Genomic DNA, 17,295 nt, shown 5'->3' with positions numbered 1-17,295 from the left:
TGAGGGAGGCTGGGTAGGCTGGTGGACATGGCCCAGATTGAAGAAGACCTTGACAGCTGTGGAGGGTCTCTACATGGCCCCCTATTTGGTTTATTCTAAAATGGGCAGGGATTGAAGTGAACCAATCATACTTGCCGGTAGGCCATGAGATTTCAGTCGATAAGGTGGAAACACTGATCCAAGAGTGATGCCTACACATGGCAACTGCATACCACTGAGTCCTGCCATCACTCAGGCCATCTTTACCAAAGAGAATAGAAAAAAATATTAGAAAATTCTGCCCTGGATCTTTGCAGAAAAACTAGAGGAAGAGAAAAGGAGACTCAGTTATTAGGGAGGTTGGGTTTTTACGAATTGAACCTTCAGGAAAGAAGTTGGTAATATTCTTCTCTTACCATGTTCTCTCCCTGTTTTGTAGTATATCATTACTTTGTGGATATTATAACTTGGAACAAGAATATAAGAAGAGGATCCATTACAATCAAATTGAGAGACAAAGCTGGAAACACCACAGAATCCAAAATCAATCAGTAAGTTGGGCTCGGATTCTTTGCAGCTTGCTATTTCCTTTCCTGCTCAGAGAAATTAAATCCCAAACATATCTACTTTTTAATTATAGGTCTGTATGCGTCTTTGGGGATATGTTGCTAAGTTACTTTTTTTTTTTTTTTTTTGCTTAGTTACTTCTTGTGGCTCTTGATCTTTCAGGCTCTTTACAAATGGAATTGGTACAGGAATTTTTTTCCTTCTTTCTTTCCTTCCCTCCCTCCCTTCCTCCTTTCCTTCCTTCCTTCTTTCCTTCCTTCCTTCTTTCTCCCTCCCCCCTCCCTCCTTTCTTCTCTCCTCCTTCCTTCCTTTGCATAAACATTTAATTTCAAAAGTCATCCCCGCTAGCTATAAATGATTTAAACAGTAAAGAATTATGTAACATAAAAGCACAAACCTTGCCCCATCCCAACAATCCCATGCCCAAAGGCACCCACTCACATACACACGTTTCTATTCTTTTCTGAGCTCATAATATACATATATACATAAATATATTTCTGACACTCAGAAAATCTAATTTGCAATAGAAAATTGGAAACACCCTAAAAATCCAATGATGGGGAAATTGTTAGTTTCCATATAATAAAATAGTACTCAAACTCTGAAGTTATTTATAAAACATTAAATGAAATGCTTATAATGTACTAAGTGAAAAAATGCAGGATATAAAATTATATAAAGTATAAAATTAGCTCAACACTGTAAAAATAATGAAAAAGAAACATGACAAAACATGTTAGATTGCCCCTTGGGTGGTAGGAATGTGAGTGCTTTTTAAAGTTTCTCTTTACTTTTCAATTTGCTGTGCTGTTGTATATATATAGTTTTAAAATAATGAATAATTTTTTTCATGTTACATTTATAATCAGGAAAAAGGGAAAAAAACCCCCAAACCCTTTAGTGTAAGCAAAGGAATTTGAGGCTCCTTTCATTCATTTACTTAGGAGATGTTTCCTGGGTCCTATTATCTACTAGACACTTGGGTTGTCTCTTGGCCTCATCCATAGAGTACCATGTAGATGGTCATCTGAAACTGGCAATCGCCTTCTGGGCTCACTGTGTAGATAAATAAGGAAGGTGTGGGTGCGGGGTTTGGAAGTGACTTTTTTTTGGCTGCACCGCATGGCTTGTGGGATCTTAGTTCACTGACCAGGGATTGAACCTGGGCCCTCAGCAGTGAAAGCGCAGAGTCCTAACCACTGGACCGCCAGGGAATTCCCTGGAAGTGACTTTTTAAAATGCATCCTTGGATCATAATAATAACAGCCTTTGTTTACTGAACCAAGCACATTACAGACATTGGTTAATGTAATTCTCACTAAAACCCTGTGAAGTAGTATTACTATCCCTATTTTTTTAAATTAATTAATTTTATTTATTTTTATTTGTGGCTGTGTTGTGTCTTCGTTGCGGTGCGTGGGCTTCTCATTGCGGTGGCTTCTCTTGTTGTGGAGCACGGGCTCTAGGCGCGTGGGCTCAGTAGTTGTGGCTCGCAGGCTTCAGTAGTTGTGGCTCGCAGGCTTCAGTAGTTGTGGCTCTCAGCCACTAGAGCGCGGGCTCAGTAGTTGTGGTGCATGGGCTTAGTTGGTCCGCGGCACGTGGGATCTTCCTAGACTAGGGCTCGAACCCATGTCCCCTGCATTGGCAGGCGGATTCTTATACACTGTGCCACCAGGGAAGCCCCTATCATCCCTATTTTATAAATGAGGAAACTGAGCCTCACAGAGGGCAAGCAGTTTGGCCGATATCACACTCCCTTCAGCACCGATGTCCCGAAACCCATAGTGGGGCAGCATTTTCAGGGAGGGAACCACTAAGGGGCCGCATCTTGAGAAACCAGCCTCAGGTAGTTTATAGCATCAATGAGGAAGGTGGGCAGAGACCTCATCTGGAGAGTCTAAGAAACAGCAGGGGAGACTGTGCAGTTATATGAGGAGCACTCACTCAGCAAAATTTGGGTATTCGTGCCAATAATTGGTTACATATTTGCTCTGCATATGTCTTAGAAATTTGAATTTCATATAGCGAATTTCTCCCAAGTAGGAATTCCTAAAGTTGGAGGCTTGTTTCTTGATTAAGATAGAGACCTTAACATCTTTATTTTAGTCATGTTTAGTCATTCCTATTTTAGTCATGTTTGTGAAAAAGTCATCACTGATCAGAGAATATATGGGAGAAAAGGAAATAGTTGTTCTATTTCATGGTAAGATTATGGACACTTTTCTCTTTTTTGCCAGGTAAACTTGAACATTTTAGTGTTTAGTATTTTTATGATTTAAGAAAATGGAAATAATAATATTAGAATATGTACCCTGAGCTTATTCAGTCTTACCAGTCTATGGGTTACAAATGAAGTCACATTCAAGGATATTATCTGCCTGTTGACTCTCCCTGTATATGTGTTTTAGATATATTTCTTTTTTTAACCTTAAAAAAATTGAGATATAATTCACATACCATAAAATTCACCTTTTTAAAGTTTATAATTCAGGGGGTTTTAGTATATTTACAAAATGTGAAACCATCAGTACTATCTAATTTCAGAACATTTTCGTCATCTCAAAAAGAAACCCCATACTTGTTAGTAGTAATTCCCCATTCCTCCCTCCTGTCCAGCCCCTGCCAACCACTAATTTGCTGTCTCTATAGATGTACCTATTCTGGGCATGTCATATAAATGGAATCATACAATATGTGGTCTTTTGTGTCTGACTTTCTTTAAAAATTTTATTTATTTATTTATTTTTGGCTGTGTTGGGTCTTCCTTGTTGTACGTTGTCTTTCTCTGGTTGCAGCAAGCGGGGGCTACTCTTCATTGAGGTGCGCGGGCTTCTCATTGTCGTGGCTTCTCTTGTCGTGGAGCACAGGCTCTAGATATGTGGGCTTCAGTAGTTGTGGCATGTGGGCTCAGTAGTTGTGGCTCACGGGCTCTAGAGCGCAGGCTCAGTAGTTGTGGCACACAGGCTTAGTTAATCTGCAGCATGTGGGATATTCCTGGACCAGGGATCAAACCTGTGTCCCCTGCATTGGCAGGTGGATTCTTAACCACTGCACCACCAGGGAAGCCCTTGTGTCTGGCTTTTTTTTTGGATTTGCATGTTTTCAAGATTCATCCATGTGTAGCATTCATCAGGACTTCGTTCCTTTTTATGGCTGAACAATATTCCATCGTATGAATATTCTACATTGTATTTTTTTGCTGTACGCGGGCCTCTCACTGCTGTGGCCTCTCCCGTTGCAGAGCACAGGCTCCGGACACGCAGGCTCAGCGGCCATGGCTCACGGGCCCAGCCACTCCGCGGAATGTGGGATCCTCCCAGACCGGGGCACAAACCCGTGTCCCCTGCGTCGGCAGGCGGACTCTCAACCACTGCGCCACCAGGGAAGCCCTACATTGTATTTTGATCCACTGACCTCTGGCCCAGATGCACCACTGTGCTCACACATACCACATTTTAAATATCCATTCACCAGTTGATGGATATTTGGGTTTTTTCCACTTTTTGGCTATTATGAATAATGCTACTATGAACATATATGTACACGTTTTTGTGTGGACATATGCTTTCATTTCTCTTGGGTATATACCTAGGAATGGAATTTCTGGATCATAGAGGCCTTTGTGTTTAACCTTTTTAAGGAACTCCCTGCCAAGTTGTTTTCCAAAAGGACTGCACCATTTTACATTCCCTCCAGCGATGTATGAGAGTGCCAGTTTCTTCACATCCTTGCCAACACTGTTATTGTCAGTCTTTAAAAGTTGTTTTTTCTTTTTAATCATGATAAAGAAGCATACGATAAAAAACCCCATAAAGTGTACCAACTTAATCATGTTTAAGTGTAAGTTCATTCGTAAGTATATTCACATTGTTGTGAAACAGCTCTCCAGAACCTTTTCATCTTGCAAAATCTGAAACTCTACATCTATTAAATAACAATTCCCATTTCCCCCACCCCCATCCCCTAGCAACGACTATTCTACTGTTTTTATGAATTTGACTACTTTAGATACATCATATGAGTAGAATCATACAGTATTTGTCTTTTTGTGATTGACTTATTTCACCTAGCATAATGTCCTCAAGTTTTGTCCATGTTATAGCATGTAACAGGATTTCTTTCCTTTTTAAGATTGAATAATATTCCATTGTATGTATATATCACATTTTGATTATCCATTCATACATGTCTGTCTTTTGTTACAGCCATTCATGTGGGCATTACATGATATCTCACTGTGGTTTTGATTTGTAATTTCCTAATGATTAATGATGCTGAGTATCTTTCATATGCTTGTAGACCATTTGTAGAGCTTTTTGGAGAAATGTCTATTCAGATCCCTTAGCCATTTCTTTTCCTTTTAAACAGACTTTATTTTTTAGAGCAGTTTTAAGTTCACAGCAAAATTGAGCAGAAAGTACACAACTTTCCCACATACTCCCTGCCCCACATAGGCACAGCCTCCCTCAGTACCAAAATCTGGTACCAGAGTAGTACATTAGCTACAACTGAAGAATCTACATTGATATGTCATTATTACCCTAAGTCCATAGTTTACATTAGGGTTCACTGTTGGTGTTGTGCATTTTCTGAGTTTTGTCAAATGTATAATGACATATGTCTACCATTATAGGATCATGGAATGGTTTCACTGCCCTAAAAATCTGTGCTCCCTCCCTATTCAAATCTATTCATCCCTCCCTCCCGCCAACCTCTGGCAACCACTGATTTTTTTTTTACTGTTTTCATAGTTTTGCCTTTTCCAGAATGTCATGTAATTGGAATCATACAGTATGTAATCTTTTCAGATCGGCTTCTTTCACTTAGTAATATAAGCATTTAGAGTTCCTCCTTTTCTTTTCTTTTTTTTTTTAATGGCTTGACAGCTCATTTCCTTTTGGCACTAAATAATGTTCCATTGTCTGATGTATCACAGTTTATCCACTCACCTACAAAAGACATCTTGGTTGCTTCCAAGTCTTGGTAGTTTTGAATAAAGCTGTTATAGACATCTGGGTGCAGGTTTTTGTGTGCCTTACCCATTTTTAAACTAAGCTAATTATCTTTTTATTGTTGAGCTGCAAGAGTTCTGTGTATATTCTGGATACAACTCCTTTATAGTTTTAGGTCTCACATTTAGGCCTTTCATCCATTTGGAGTTAATTTTTGCATGTGATGTGAGGTAAGGGGCTTCTGCTTCATTCCTTTGCCTGTGAACATCCAGTTGTCACAGCATCATTTATTGAAAAAATTCTTCTTTCTCCATGAATTGTCTTGAGACCCTTGTCTAAATCAATTGACCGGGAACGCCCAGGTGGTCCAGTGGTTAGGACTCTGTGCTCTCACTGCCGAGGGCCCAGGTTCAATCCCTGGTCGGGAACTAAGATCCCACAAACCGCACAGCATGGTCAAAAAAAAAATTCCATCCACCATAAATGTAAGAGTTTACTTCTGGACTCTCAATCTATTCCAGTGATTGATATATCTTATCTTTATGCAAGTACCACATTGTCTTATAGCTTACTGTAGCATTACTGTAGCTTTATAACAAAATTTGAAATCAGGAAGTATAAATCTCCCAACTTTGGTATTTTTCAGAACTGTTTTGTTATTCTGGGTCTCTTGAATTTCCATATAGATTTGAGGATCAGTTTGTCAATTTCTGTGAAAAAACAAAAGAGGCAGCTGGGACTCTGAGAGGGGTTGTCTTGAATCTGCAAATCAATTTGGGGAGTACTGCTGTATTAACAATAGTAAGTCTTCCAATCCATGAACATGGACATGGTATCTTTCATTTATTTAGGTCTTACTTAACTTCTTTCAGTGATGTTTTATAGTTTTCAGTGTACAAGTCTTGCACTTTTGTTAAATTTAATCCAAGTATTTTACTCTTTTTTATGTTACTGTAAATTGAATTCTTTCCATAATTTCATTTTAGATTATTCATTGATGGTGTACAGAATTACAACTGACTGATCTTGTATCCTGCAACCTTGCTAACTCATTAGAGGACTCAGTAAGATGTTCTATGTACAAGATCAGGTCATCTGCAAATAGAGATAGTTTTACTACTTTCTTTCTAATCTGAATGTCTTTTTTTCCCCCGCCTTTTCTTGTCTAACTGACCTGGCTAGAACTTCTTTCTAAGCTGAATAGAAGTGGCAAGAGACAGCCTTGTCTTGTTCCTCATCTTTGGGAGAAAACATTCAGTCTTTTAATATTAAGTACATATTAACTTTTTTGTTTTGTAGATGCCTTTTATCAGGTTAGGGAATTTCCTTCAATTCCTAGTTTCTTGAGTATTTTTATATTGAAGGGATATTGGATTTTCTCAAATGCTTTCTCTGCATGTATTGAGATAACCATTTGTTTTTGTCCTTAATTCTATTGATATGGTGTATTAAAATAATTGATTTTTGCATATAAAATCCACTTTGCATTCTGGGATAAATCCCACTTGGTTAAGGTATATAATCATTTTTATATTTTGCTGGATTTGGTTTGCTAGTTTTATTTGACTTTTTTGAATTTATATTCATAAGACATATTGATCTTTAGTTTTCTTTTTGTGTGTGATGTCTGGTTTTGATATCAGGATAATACTGGTGTCACAGAATGAGTTGAGAAGTGTTTCCTCCTCTTCTATTTTTTTTTTTTTTTTTGGAGGAGTTTGTGAAGAATTTGGTGTTAATTCTTCTTTAAATATTTGGTAGAGGGGCTTCCCTGGTGGCGCAGTGGTTAAGAATCCACCTGCCAATGCAAGGGACATGGGTTTGAGCCCTGGCCCCAGAAGATCCCACATGCCGCAGAGCAACTAAGCCCCTGTGCCACAACTACTGAGCCTGAGCTCTAGAGCCCGCGAGCCACAAGTACTGAGCCCATGGGCCACAACTACTGAAGCCTGCGTGCCTAGAGCCCATGCTCCGCAACAAGAGAAGCCACGACAATAAGAAGCCCGCGTACCGCAAGGAAGTCCCAACACAGCCATAAATAAATAAATTAATTAATTAAAAAGTGTTAAAAAAAAATTTGGTAGAGGGGCTTCCCTGGTGGCACAGTGGTTAACAATTCGCCTGCCAATGCCGGGGACACGGGTTCGAGCCCTGGTCTGGGAAGATCCCACATGCTGCAGAGCAACTAAGCCCGCGTGCCACAACTACTGAGCCCGCACTATAGAGTTCACGAGCTACAACTACTGAAGCCCGAGTGCCTAGAGCCTGTGCTCTGCCACAAGAGAAGCCACCACAGTGAGAAGCCCGCGCACCCCAATGAAGAGTAGCCCATGCTTGTTGCAACTAGAGAAAGCCCGCGTGCAGCAACAAAGACCCAATGCAGCCAAAAATAAATAAATAAATAAATAAAAAATTAAAAAAATATATATTTGGTAGAATTCACCCATGAAGCCATCTTGGCCTGGGCTTTTCTTTGTAGGTTTGCTTTTTGTTTTTAATTGCTAATTCAATCTCTTTATTATAGGTCTGTTCAGATTTTCTTTTCTATTTCTTCTTTTTTAAATTTATTTATTTTATTTATTTTATTTTTGGCTGCATTGGGTCTTCATTGCTGCGCCCGGGCTTTCCCTAGTTGTGGTGAGTGGGGGCTACTCTTTGCTGTGGTGCACGGGCTTCTCATTGCGGTGGCTTCTCTTGCTGCGGAGGATGGGCTCTAGGCGCGTGGGCTTCAGTAGTTATGGCTTGCGGGCTCTAGAGCGCAGGCTCAGTAGTTGTGGCGCATGGGCTTTGTTACTCTGCGGCATGTGGGATCTTCTTGGACCAGGTATCGAACCCATGTCCCCTGAACTGGCAGGCGGATTCTTAACCACTGCTCCACCAGGGAAGTCCCTGTCGTGTCTCTTTTTTTTTTTTTTTTTTTTTTTTTTGCAGTACACGGGCCTCTCACTGTTGTGGCCTCTCCCGTTGCGGAGCACAAGCTCCGGACGCGCAGGCTCAGCAGCCATGGCTCACGGGCCCAGCCGCTCCGCGGCATGTGGGATCTTCCTGGACCGGGGCACGAACCGTGTCCCCTGCATTGGCAGGCGGACTCTCAACCACTGCGCTACCAGGGAAGCTCTGTCGTGTCTCTTTTAAAAATCCCTTTCTTGAGAGATTTTGTTCCTGTAGTTTTTACTGGTTGTTATTCAGACAGCTGAACACAAGCCTTCAGTTTGAGAGGTCCCCTCAAGCACCAGAATGGACTTTTCCTCCTCATGACAATTTTCAATTTGAAACAGCAAAACACTCTTGGGCTGCAGCATCAGGGTGATATTCTGGCTCTTCCTGAGGACATTATGGGAAGTCAGGCTCTTCTGGCCACATGTCCCCCTTCCCTAGAACAGAAGTACTCAGTGGTGGACTTCCTTTTGTTCTCTTTCCTTTTATGGGCCATTATTTTTGGGGTTGGTGCCTTAATCTTTTCTCACACCCCTAGGCAGTTTGAAATTCCACAGTGAAACCTGAGAGTGACAGTCACCGGCAAGTGCTTGCCAGGTTGCTTGAGTGTGGTAGTCCACGCATCACATTTTTTACATGTAAGCACACGTTTGCATGCTCTTTGAGAATTCTGAGGAGTCTTTGGTAGGTTTTAATCGTTCCAGTCTTTTGCATTTTTCCAGTTCTTTTTGCCGTTAGCAATCTGGGTCCCATCAGGGTCTGGTGCAGCGGGGAGGCGGCTGCCTGCTCCCCGCCTGCAGAGCAGGGGTGCCCCGGGCACGCGGCTCCGCTGGGAAGGTCGTTTTGGTGGTCCCATGTCCCAGCACTCAGTCCTGCCGGCCTCCTCATTCGCACCCAGCCCGGGCAGGAGGTGCCCCTTCCCTGCAGCTGCTGCGCAGGCGCTGTGTGGAGCCGGCAGCTGCACTGCCCCACCCGCCAGGATCCGTCCTCCCGCCCGCAGCTGGCAGCCATAAAGCCTGCACCCCGCAGCTTCCCCCCACCCTCCTTACAAATGCCTTTATTATTATTATAATTATTTCACTATGTGCGGGAATTCTTTGAGGATCTGAGGAGTAGATTTCTCCAGAAAGATTTTGCGTTTGCCTGTCAAGTTCCTGGAGATACCATCCATCTGAGACCACTTTAATTTTTAAACTTGAGGTTTCTCAGACCACAAGTAGTTTGAATTTAGCTGCTGACCCATGTGAAGGGCACTCAGCCCCCTAGCTCCTCATAGCGCCAAGATTCGAGGTGGGGACTTTCTGTCACCTGAGGTGGTAGAAGGTTGTTTACTTCAAATTCATGTTTAGTTCACTCTTCCCCCAGAATTCTCCTATTCAACTCCCGACCTTGAGGGGTCCATAGACTTTGTTTCATGTCCTACTGCACTGCAAGGCCATGAAAATTGAAGCTCAAGGTTACAAAGTTTCAAAAAAGACCAACAAAAGGTGATTTCAGGATTCCTATCTATTTGGATTTCTGCTTTCACATATTTTGAGGGTTTCTCAGTATTCTTTCCTTTCTTCTTAGTTCAGTGCAATTGAAAAGGTTTTTTGTTTTGTTTTTTGTTGTTTGTAATTGTATCCACTATTATGAATGCTTTCAGGGTATTTAGTGCACCATACTGCCAGAACTCACAGTTCACTGTCTCTCACTCTATTTACTCTTGTATGAACCCAACGCTTGGTTAGTGCCTCCCCATGTATTTCCAGACATCCTTCTAGGAGGAAGAGAGCATCTTACCTCTACTCATGGACAACCCTGATCAGCTCCCGATCTCCTTTTTCTTCTCCCGCCTTCCTAGTACCCCCACTGGGTTCTGCCATCTGCAGGTGGCATCACCTTCTCCTGGAGTCCCTGCCCTTTCCTGATTCCATAGCTGCCCTTGGAGAAGTGGGAAGGGATCCCTTGTTCTCTTGCTACACTCTGATCAAGAGAGGACCAGAGTGGTGCTGCTAATAAGCCTCTTTGGTTAAACCACTCCTTTCCTATTAGCTTTTTTTTTTTCCTCTTTATTGTGGAAAATTAAAGTTTACAGAAAAGTTGCAGTAGTACTAAGAGCCTTTTCTTTTTCTGAACCATTCTACAGTAATTTCCAACATGCTGCCTCATCAACCCTAAGTATTTTAATGTGTATTTTCTACAAACAAGGATATTCTCCTACATAACTACAATTGACCATCAAAATAAGAGAAATAATATTGATACATTACTACCGTCTGATCCTGAGACCCCATTCTAGTTTTACTGATTGTCCTGATAATGTCCTTTGTAGCAAAGGGATTCAATTCAGGATCACTGGCTGCATTTGGTTTTCCTGCTTCTTCAGTGTTCACTTTGGAACAGTTCTTCCGCCTTTCCGCGACTCTTTTTTTTTTTTTTTTCCGGTACGCGGGCCTCTCACTGTTGTGGCCTCTCCCGTTGCGGAGCACAGGCTCCGGACGCGCAGGCTCAGCGGCCATGGCTCACGGGCCCAGCCGCTCCGCGGCATGTGGGATCTTCCCGGACCGGGGCACAAACCCGTGTCCCCTGCATAGGCAGGCGGACTCTCAACCACTGCGCCACCAGGGAAGCCCTCCTCGACTCTTTTGACTTTGACACTTTTGAAGATTACAGGTCAATTATTTTTAGCATGTCTTCAGTTTGGGTTTGCCTGATGTTTCCTCACGATTAGGTTCAGATCATGCATCTTTGGCAAAGACACCACAAAGGTGACGTAATGTTTGTCTCAGTGCATCCTATTAGGAGGCTCACAATTTTGATTGTTTCATTAATGTGGATCAAGCAATTAAAGTGATTTCTGCCAAGTTTCTCCACTTTAAGGTTACTATTTTTCCCTTTGTAATTAGTATTTTGTGGGTAGGTACTTTGAGACCATGTAAATGGTCCATTACTCCTCAAACTTTTACCCACTGGTTTTAATGTTTTGTGGTTGAATTATTACTCTGATGGCTGCCATACGGTGATTTTTCTAATTCAACATTTAGGAAAGGCATTTTTTCTCATTTATTTATTCATTTATTTGTTTCATGTCCAAATATATCAATACAGACTCCCAGATTTTTTTTTTCAGACTCCCAGATTTTTATATTTTATCAATGGGGAATTATAATCAGTTACTATCATTATTTATTTTGATATTCAAATTGTCCCAAATCTGGCCAGTGCCTTTTTTTAATGCATTTTTAATTGTGGTAATAAAAACATAAGATTTACCATTTTAATCATTTTCCAGTGTACAATTCAGTAGCATTAAGTGTATTCACATTATTGTGAAACAGATCTCCAGAACGTAAAAAAAAAAAATTATATATTTATTTGGCTGCGCCAGGTCTTAGTTGTGGCACACGGGATCTTCTCTGTGGCACGTGGGATCTAGTTCCCTGACCAGGGATCGAACCCAGGCCCCCTGCATTGGGAGTGTGGAGTCTTAACCACTGGACCACCAGGGAAGTCCCTCCAGAACTTTTTCATCTTGCAAAACTGAAACTCTATACCCATTAAGTAACAACATACATTTCTCCCTTCCCCCACTCCCTGGCAACCACCATTCTACTTTCTATTTCTATGAATTTGACTACTTTAGATATGTCATATCAGTGGAATCAAACAATATTTATCTTTTTGTGACTGGTTTATTTCATTTAGCATAATGTCCTCAAGGCTCATCCATGTTGTAGCATGTGATAGGATTTCCTTTCTTTTTAAGGCTGAATAATATTCCATTGTAGGTACAAATCACATTTGTTTAATCCGTTCATCCATTGATGGACATTTGGGTTGCTTTTACCTTTTGCCTATTGTAATAATGCTGCTATGAATATGGGTGTGCAAATATCTTTTGGAGAGCTTGCTTTCAATTCTTTTGAGTATATACCTAGAAGTAGAATTGCTGGATCATGTGGTTCTATTTTAAATTTTTTGAGGAGCCTTCATACTGTTTACCATAGTGGCGGTACCATTTTACATTCCCACCAACAGTGTACAAGGGTCCCAATTTTTCAATATCCTTGTCAACACTTGTTTTCTGTTTTTGTTTTTTTCACAGTAGCCACCCTAATGGGTGTGATTCTATATTCTTTTGAACATCTCCATCACTCTTTGAGTGTTTCCTTACTTTTGGCACACATGTTGTTCCAGGATCACTTTGTACTTTCCCTGCCCTAGCCCTGGAATCAACCATTTCTCCAGGGAGCCCTAGTTCCATTTTGTGGAGATAGTATTTAGAAACCAAAATCTGGGCAACCTTTTGGATTAGTTTTACTTGTGGCACTTCTGCTCTGCACAGTGAGGCTGGGGTGACAGGCACCTCCTCACCCCATCCCGACCTCCAAACTAAGGATTCATTCCTAGAGCAATCATTTCTCCACAGCCTATTCTTGCAGCTCCCCAGAGGGACAGTACCCAGGTGAATCTCCCTAGTGGATACACCTTAGGCTTAATTTGGGATTCCAATTGTAGGAAACATCTCCACACACTTGGAAAAAAAAGTATTGGAACCTGGGTTGTAGCTGTTTTAAGGTTTCTCTTGAGGGCAGAACTGAAAAAATATATGCTTAAGCACAACTTCTAAATTAGTATCTAGGGACTTCCCTCGTGGTCCAGTGGTTAAGACTCCACGCTCCCAATGCAGGGGGCCCAGGTTCGAACCCTGGTCAGGGAACTAGATCCCACATGCCGCAACTAAGAGCCCGCATGCAGCAATGAAGATCCTGCGTGCCGCAAGTAAGATCCAGCACAGCCAAATAAGTCAATAAATATTTAAAAATAAATAAAAAAAGAACTTATAGGGCTGCTTGCATTAAAAAAAAATAAGTTAGTATCTAGTCTGGCTTAAAAATATACCTGTGCATCTAGCAATGCAGTTTAATGGAAAGACCATAAATTTGAACTCAGCCAGAACTGGGTTTTAATCACTGTACTGCTACAGAGAAGCCCTGTGACCTGGGTGAGCTTCAGCTTTGAAAGCATCTGTTTCCTTGTTTGTAAAATGAAGACAATAATACCTTGCAGAATTTTTCCGGGGATTGGAGAAATGTGTCAAGAGATGAGGATGCTGTCTGGCCTATAGTAGGCAGCGCATACCTTTCCAATGTCACAGCATCTCATCAGTCAGCAGCTTCACTTACGCAGTCCCTTGGAATCCAACGGACTTTGCCCATGAAAGTTGGCTAGTGCAGGCTATGGGGTCAAATGGCTACTTGCTGATGAGTGATTTTGTAGGCTTCAAAACTGTTTTCTTTCATTGGTAATTCATATCCACTTAAAAATATATTATTTCTCCCTTCCAGTGAACCCACAACATTTCAGAAATACCACCAAGTGAGTCTGCTTGCAAGATTCAATCAAGATCTGGATAAAGTGGCAGCCATTTCCTTGGTGTTCTCTACAGGATCTGTAACAGGCCCAAGGTACAAGCTCAGGATTCTCCGAATGAAGTTAAGGTCACTTGCCCATCCAGAGAGGTGAGCTGAGGCAACGTCTGACAAACCCCTGTTTTCCAAAGATGTTATTGGTTCCTGTCCAATCTGCTTGGTCTTAACGTTTTAACAGGACTTCATCAATCACAATGAAAGAAGTGAGGGGTTTTCCAAAACTAGACTTGATAAAAATAAGTTGCCCAGTAATCCAAGAAAAATTTACTGGTATGCACTTAAAGACAAACAGTCCAATAATCCAAAGAAACAATGTTGTTATATGCTTAGAGTTACACGATTCCTCCCTAATCACTCTACCCACGCTGCTTGCAAGCTGATAATTTGTTGTAGAAAAGAAACCCTCATATAATTTGGCAAACTGATAAAACACAGCCTAGCATTAAAAAAGGTACAGATAATTTGGAATGTTTTATTCCATTGATACAGGATACAACTACTATATCAATGTTAAATTTGATAACTGCACTGAGACTGTGCTTGTTCTTAGGAAATACACACTGAAGTATTAAGGGGTAAACAACCTATTCTCAGTTGGTTCAGAAAAAATAAACTGCATGTGTGTGTGTAGAAAGAGAGAGAGAGGCAGAGACAAAGAGAGGGAGAAAGAACAAAGCTGTGATGGTATGTGTGTTTTGTGAGTAATGCCATTCCTACATATATTCCTAGTGTTCAATCTGTGGACAGAGACAGGAAATGATGTGAGCAGTTACTACTTTATGTTTATAAATTCCTTTTTCCTGAAGGTTTAGGATACCTCAAAACATTTAATAATACAAGTTGTTTTTTTCCTAAGAGGATAGTCATTACATCTTTTTTCTTTTTAATTAATTAATTAATTAATTTTTGGCTGCATTGGGTCTTTTTTTTTTTTTTGTTATATGATACGAGGGCCTCTCACTGTTGTGGCCTCTCCCATTGCGGAGCACAGCCTCCGTATGCACAGGCTCAGCGGCCATGGCTCACGGGCCCAGCCGCTCCGTGGCACGTGGGATCCTCCCGGACTGGGGCACGAACCCGCGTCTCCTGCATCGGCAGGCGGACTCTCAAACACTGCGCCACCAGGGAAGCCCAGTTATTACATCTTAAAACTGGGACTTTTAAATACTTCTTTCCCTGATTATCAAAGGAATACATATTCATTTTATAAAATCTGGAAAGTACAGAAAGTGTTAGGAGGAAGAAGAAGAATACCACGGATAATGTCATTATCCAGAGGCAACCACTGTTAAAATTTTTGGTTATTTCTTTCTAATCTTCTACTTTTTTTTAATCATTTATTTATTTATGGCTGCATTGGGTCTTCGTTGCTGCACGCAGGCCTTGTCTAGTTGCCGTGAGCGGAGGCTACTCTTTGTTGTGGTGCACAGGCTTCTCATTGTGGTGGCTTCTCTTGTGGAGCATGGGCTCTAGGTGCACGGGCTCAGTAGTTGTGGCTTGCGGGCTCTAGAGTGCAGGCTCAGTAGTGGCGCACAGGCTTAGTTACTCCGCGGCATGTGGGATCTTCCCGGACCAGGGCTTGAACCCATGTCCCCTGCACTGGCAGGTGGATTCTTAACCACTGTGCCACTAGGGAAGTCCCTTTCTATTTGCTTTTAAACCTAGTTGAAATTATATGGTAAATAAAATTTTACACCCTGAGTTTTTTGCTGTTGTTGATGTGGCTTTGCTTATTTAGCACAAGCATTTCCCTAGAACATTAAAAATAATTGCTAAATAATTTTATATCTGAAAGAGATGATATAATTTACTCTACTAGAATGGGGTATTTTTATTATTGTATTGACGAGCATATTTCATCTTATTTTCACAGGCCCCAGTTGTGTCGCTATGATCTTGTACTGATCGAAAATGTTGAAACAGTCTTCCAACCTATTATTTGCCCAGAGTTGCAAATGTAACTGTTGTCAGGACACCCGGGTACCAGTAACATCAAGAATGCTACAACTACAGGATTTTTAAAGCTTCACCTCGCCTTCTCCTCAAGGCATAAAAAGTATGGAATAACCAGGGTTTTTGTTTTGTTTTTTTAAAAACATGTCCTGTGGATGTCATATTGCAAAATATCAAGTGATCCTGGATTATGAAACAGTCCTGGGAAGGGAGCCCCTAAATAGGGCAAGTCAGAAATAGCCAGGCTCCTGACGGTGCAGCGCCTTGTTAGGCTGTGTCCTGGGGCCTCATTTGTTCCGAACTGTTGGTTCTGCTGCCTGTCACTTGGGCATTTCTGCCAATCACAGTGGCCAGGCAAGCATCTTAAGGGAAGGACTGGCTAGAGACATCACTTTGGACTCGACCCCATGTTCTCTGTGCCAGATCCCTCCGGGCTCTGCACAGAGGGGGAATGGCTTCCTGCCTTGTTTAAAGTGGGGCTAGTGCAGGAGGAGGTGGGGACAGACCAACAACCAAGAAGGCAGCTGCTGGGACTAGTGGATGAGGGAAGAAGAGCAGATGAAGCAGTGGGGCAGCCTTGCTCACAGGGACAAGGGATAGAGTGAGAGGCAGGAGAGAAAAAGCAGAGCTTGTTTTTCACTTAAGGTGAAGAAGCATCACTTTACATGCAACCCTCATCTGAAGCAATACTTAAGAAATGTTTTGTTTTTCTTTATCACCAATGTAATCTGTACTTGTTGAAGGAAATTTCAAAAATGCACGGATGCAAATTGAAAATATGCTATCCATAATCCCACCTGTTAGAGGTAATTAATGTTAACCTTTTGGAGCGATGCTAAATAACTTGTTTTGCCAACATGTGAATTCAAAGCACTAACCGGTCTGCTCTTGGCGCACCCGAAGCTCCCAGTTTGAGGAATTCTCAGGCTTCCCTAGGAAGAGGTGCGATCCATGAATCTGAAATGACAACAGCAGCCAAGTCAAGAGGCCCTCCCAAGGGCCAAGGTCAGAGAGGTCAGAACCACTTGAGATCAGATGCCCAGGGTGGAGACAGAGCCAGAGGGGTGGACACCACCCATCCCCCAGCCGTGGCCACTGCAGGAAGGTTCCTGGGATTCCCGAGTCATAGGTTCACTAACCTCCTCCCCGTCCAAGTGACTGCTCTCCTACTGCTTTCTGTGTGGAGAGCCGTATTTTAAAGAAACAGACTCTCTGTTTCAAAAATGATGGAACTCTGTGAATGTAATCCAGCATGGCACACTTGATTTATACCTATATAGCAAATCCAGAGTCTATTCCACTTAAGTGAGGGATGCCTGCAGTGAATGTCTGAACTCTGAAAGGAGTAAGGCTCAGCGAGGCTCCTGCCCACTTGCACATCTTTTCAGCCTTCCTCCTTCCCACGTTTCCTCAGCAGTGGTGGATACAGAGATCCCGGTGCTGATAGGTCCTGATTTCTTTTTTAGAGTTTTATTGGTCCTATATTTTGA

At 41.8% G+C, this 17,295-nt stretch overlaps 1 protein-coding gene across 2 annotated transcripts in view; it reads left to right on the top strand.

The window, feature by feature from the left end:
* Nucleotides 1-16,558, top strand: part of LIPH (lipase H) — a 45,794-nt gene extending 29,236 nt beyond the window's left edge. For both annotated transcript variants that reach the window (XM_067737244.1, XM_067737243.1), the window contains 3 exons: nt 419-530; nt 13,769-13,942; nt 15,726-16,558. In XM_067737244.1, coding sequence (XP_067593345.1) covers nt 419-530; nt 13,769-13,942; nt 15,726-15,813 — 374 coding nt within the window. In that variant the 3' untranslated portion in view covers nt 15,814-16,558. The remainder of the gene's footprint in view (nt 1-418; nt 531-13,768; nt 13,943-15,725) is intronic.
* The last annotated feature ends 737 nt before the right edge of the window (nt 16,559-17,295 follow it).

The sequence above is a fragment of the Pseudorca crassidens genome, chromosome 5 (assembly GCF_039906515.1).
Source record: "Pseudorca crassidens isolate mPseCra1 chromosome 5, mPseCra1.hap1, whole genome shotgun sequence".
NCBI classification, from domain to species: domain Eukaryota; kingdom Metazoa; phylum Chordata; class Mammalia; order Artiodactyla; family Delphinidae; genus Pseudorca; species Pseudorca crassidens.
Note: the sequence above shows the minus strand (reverse complement) of the source record. Positions and strands in the feature narration are given on the sequence as shown.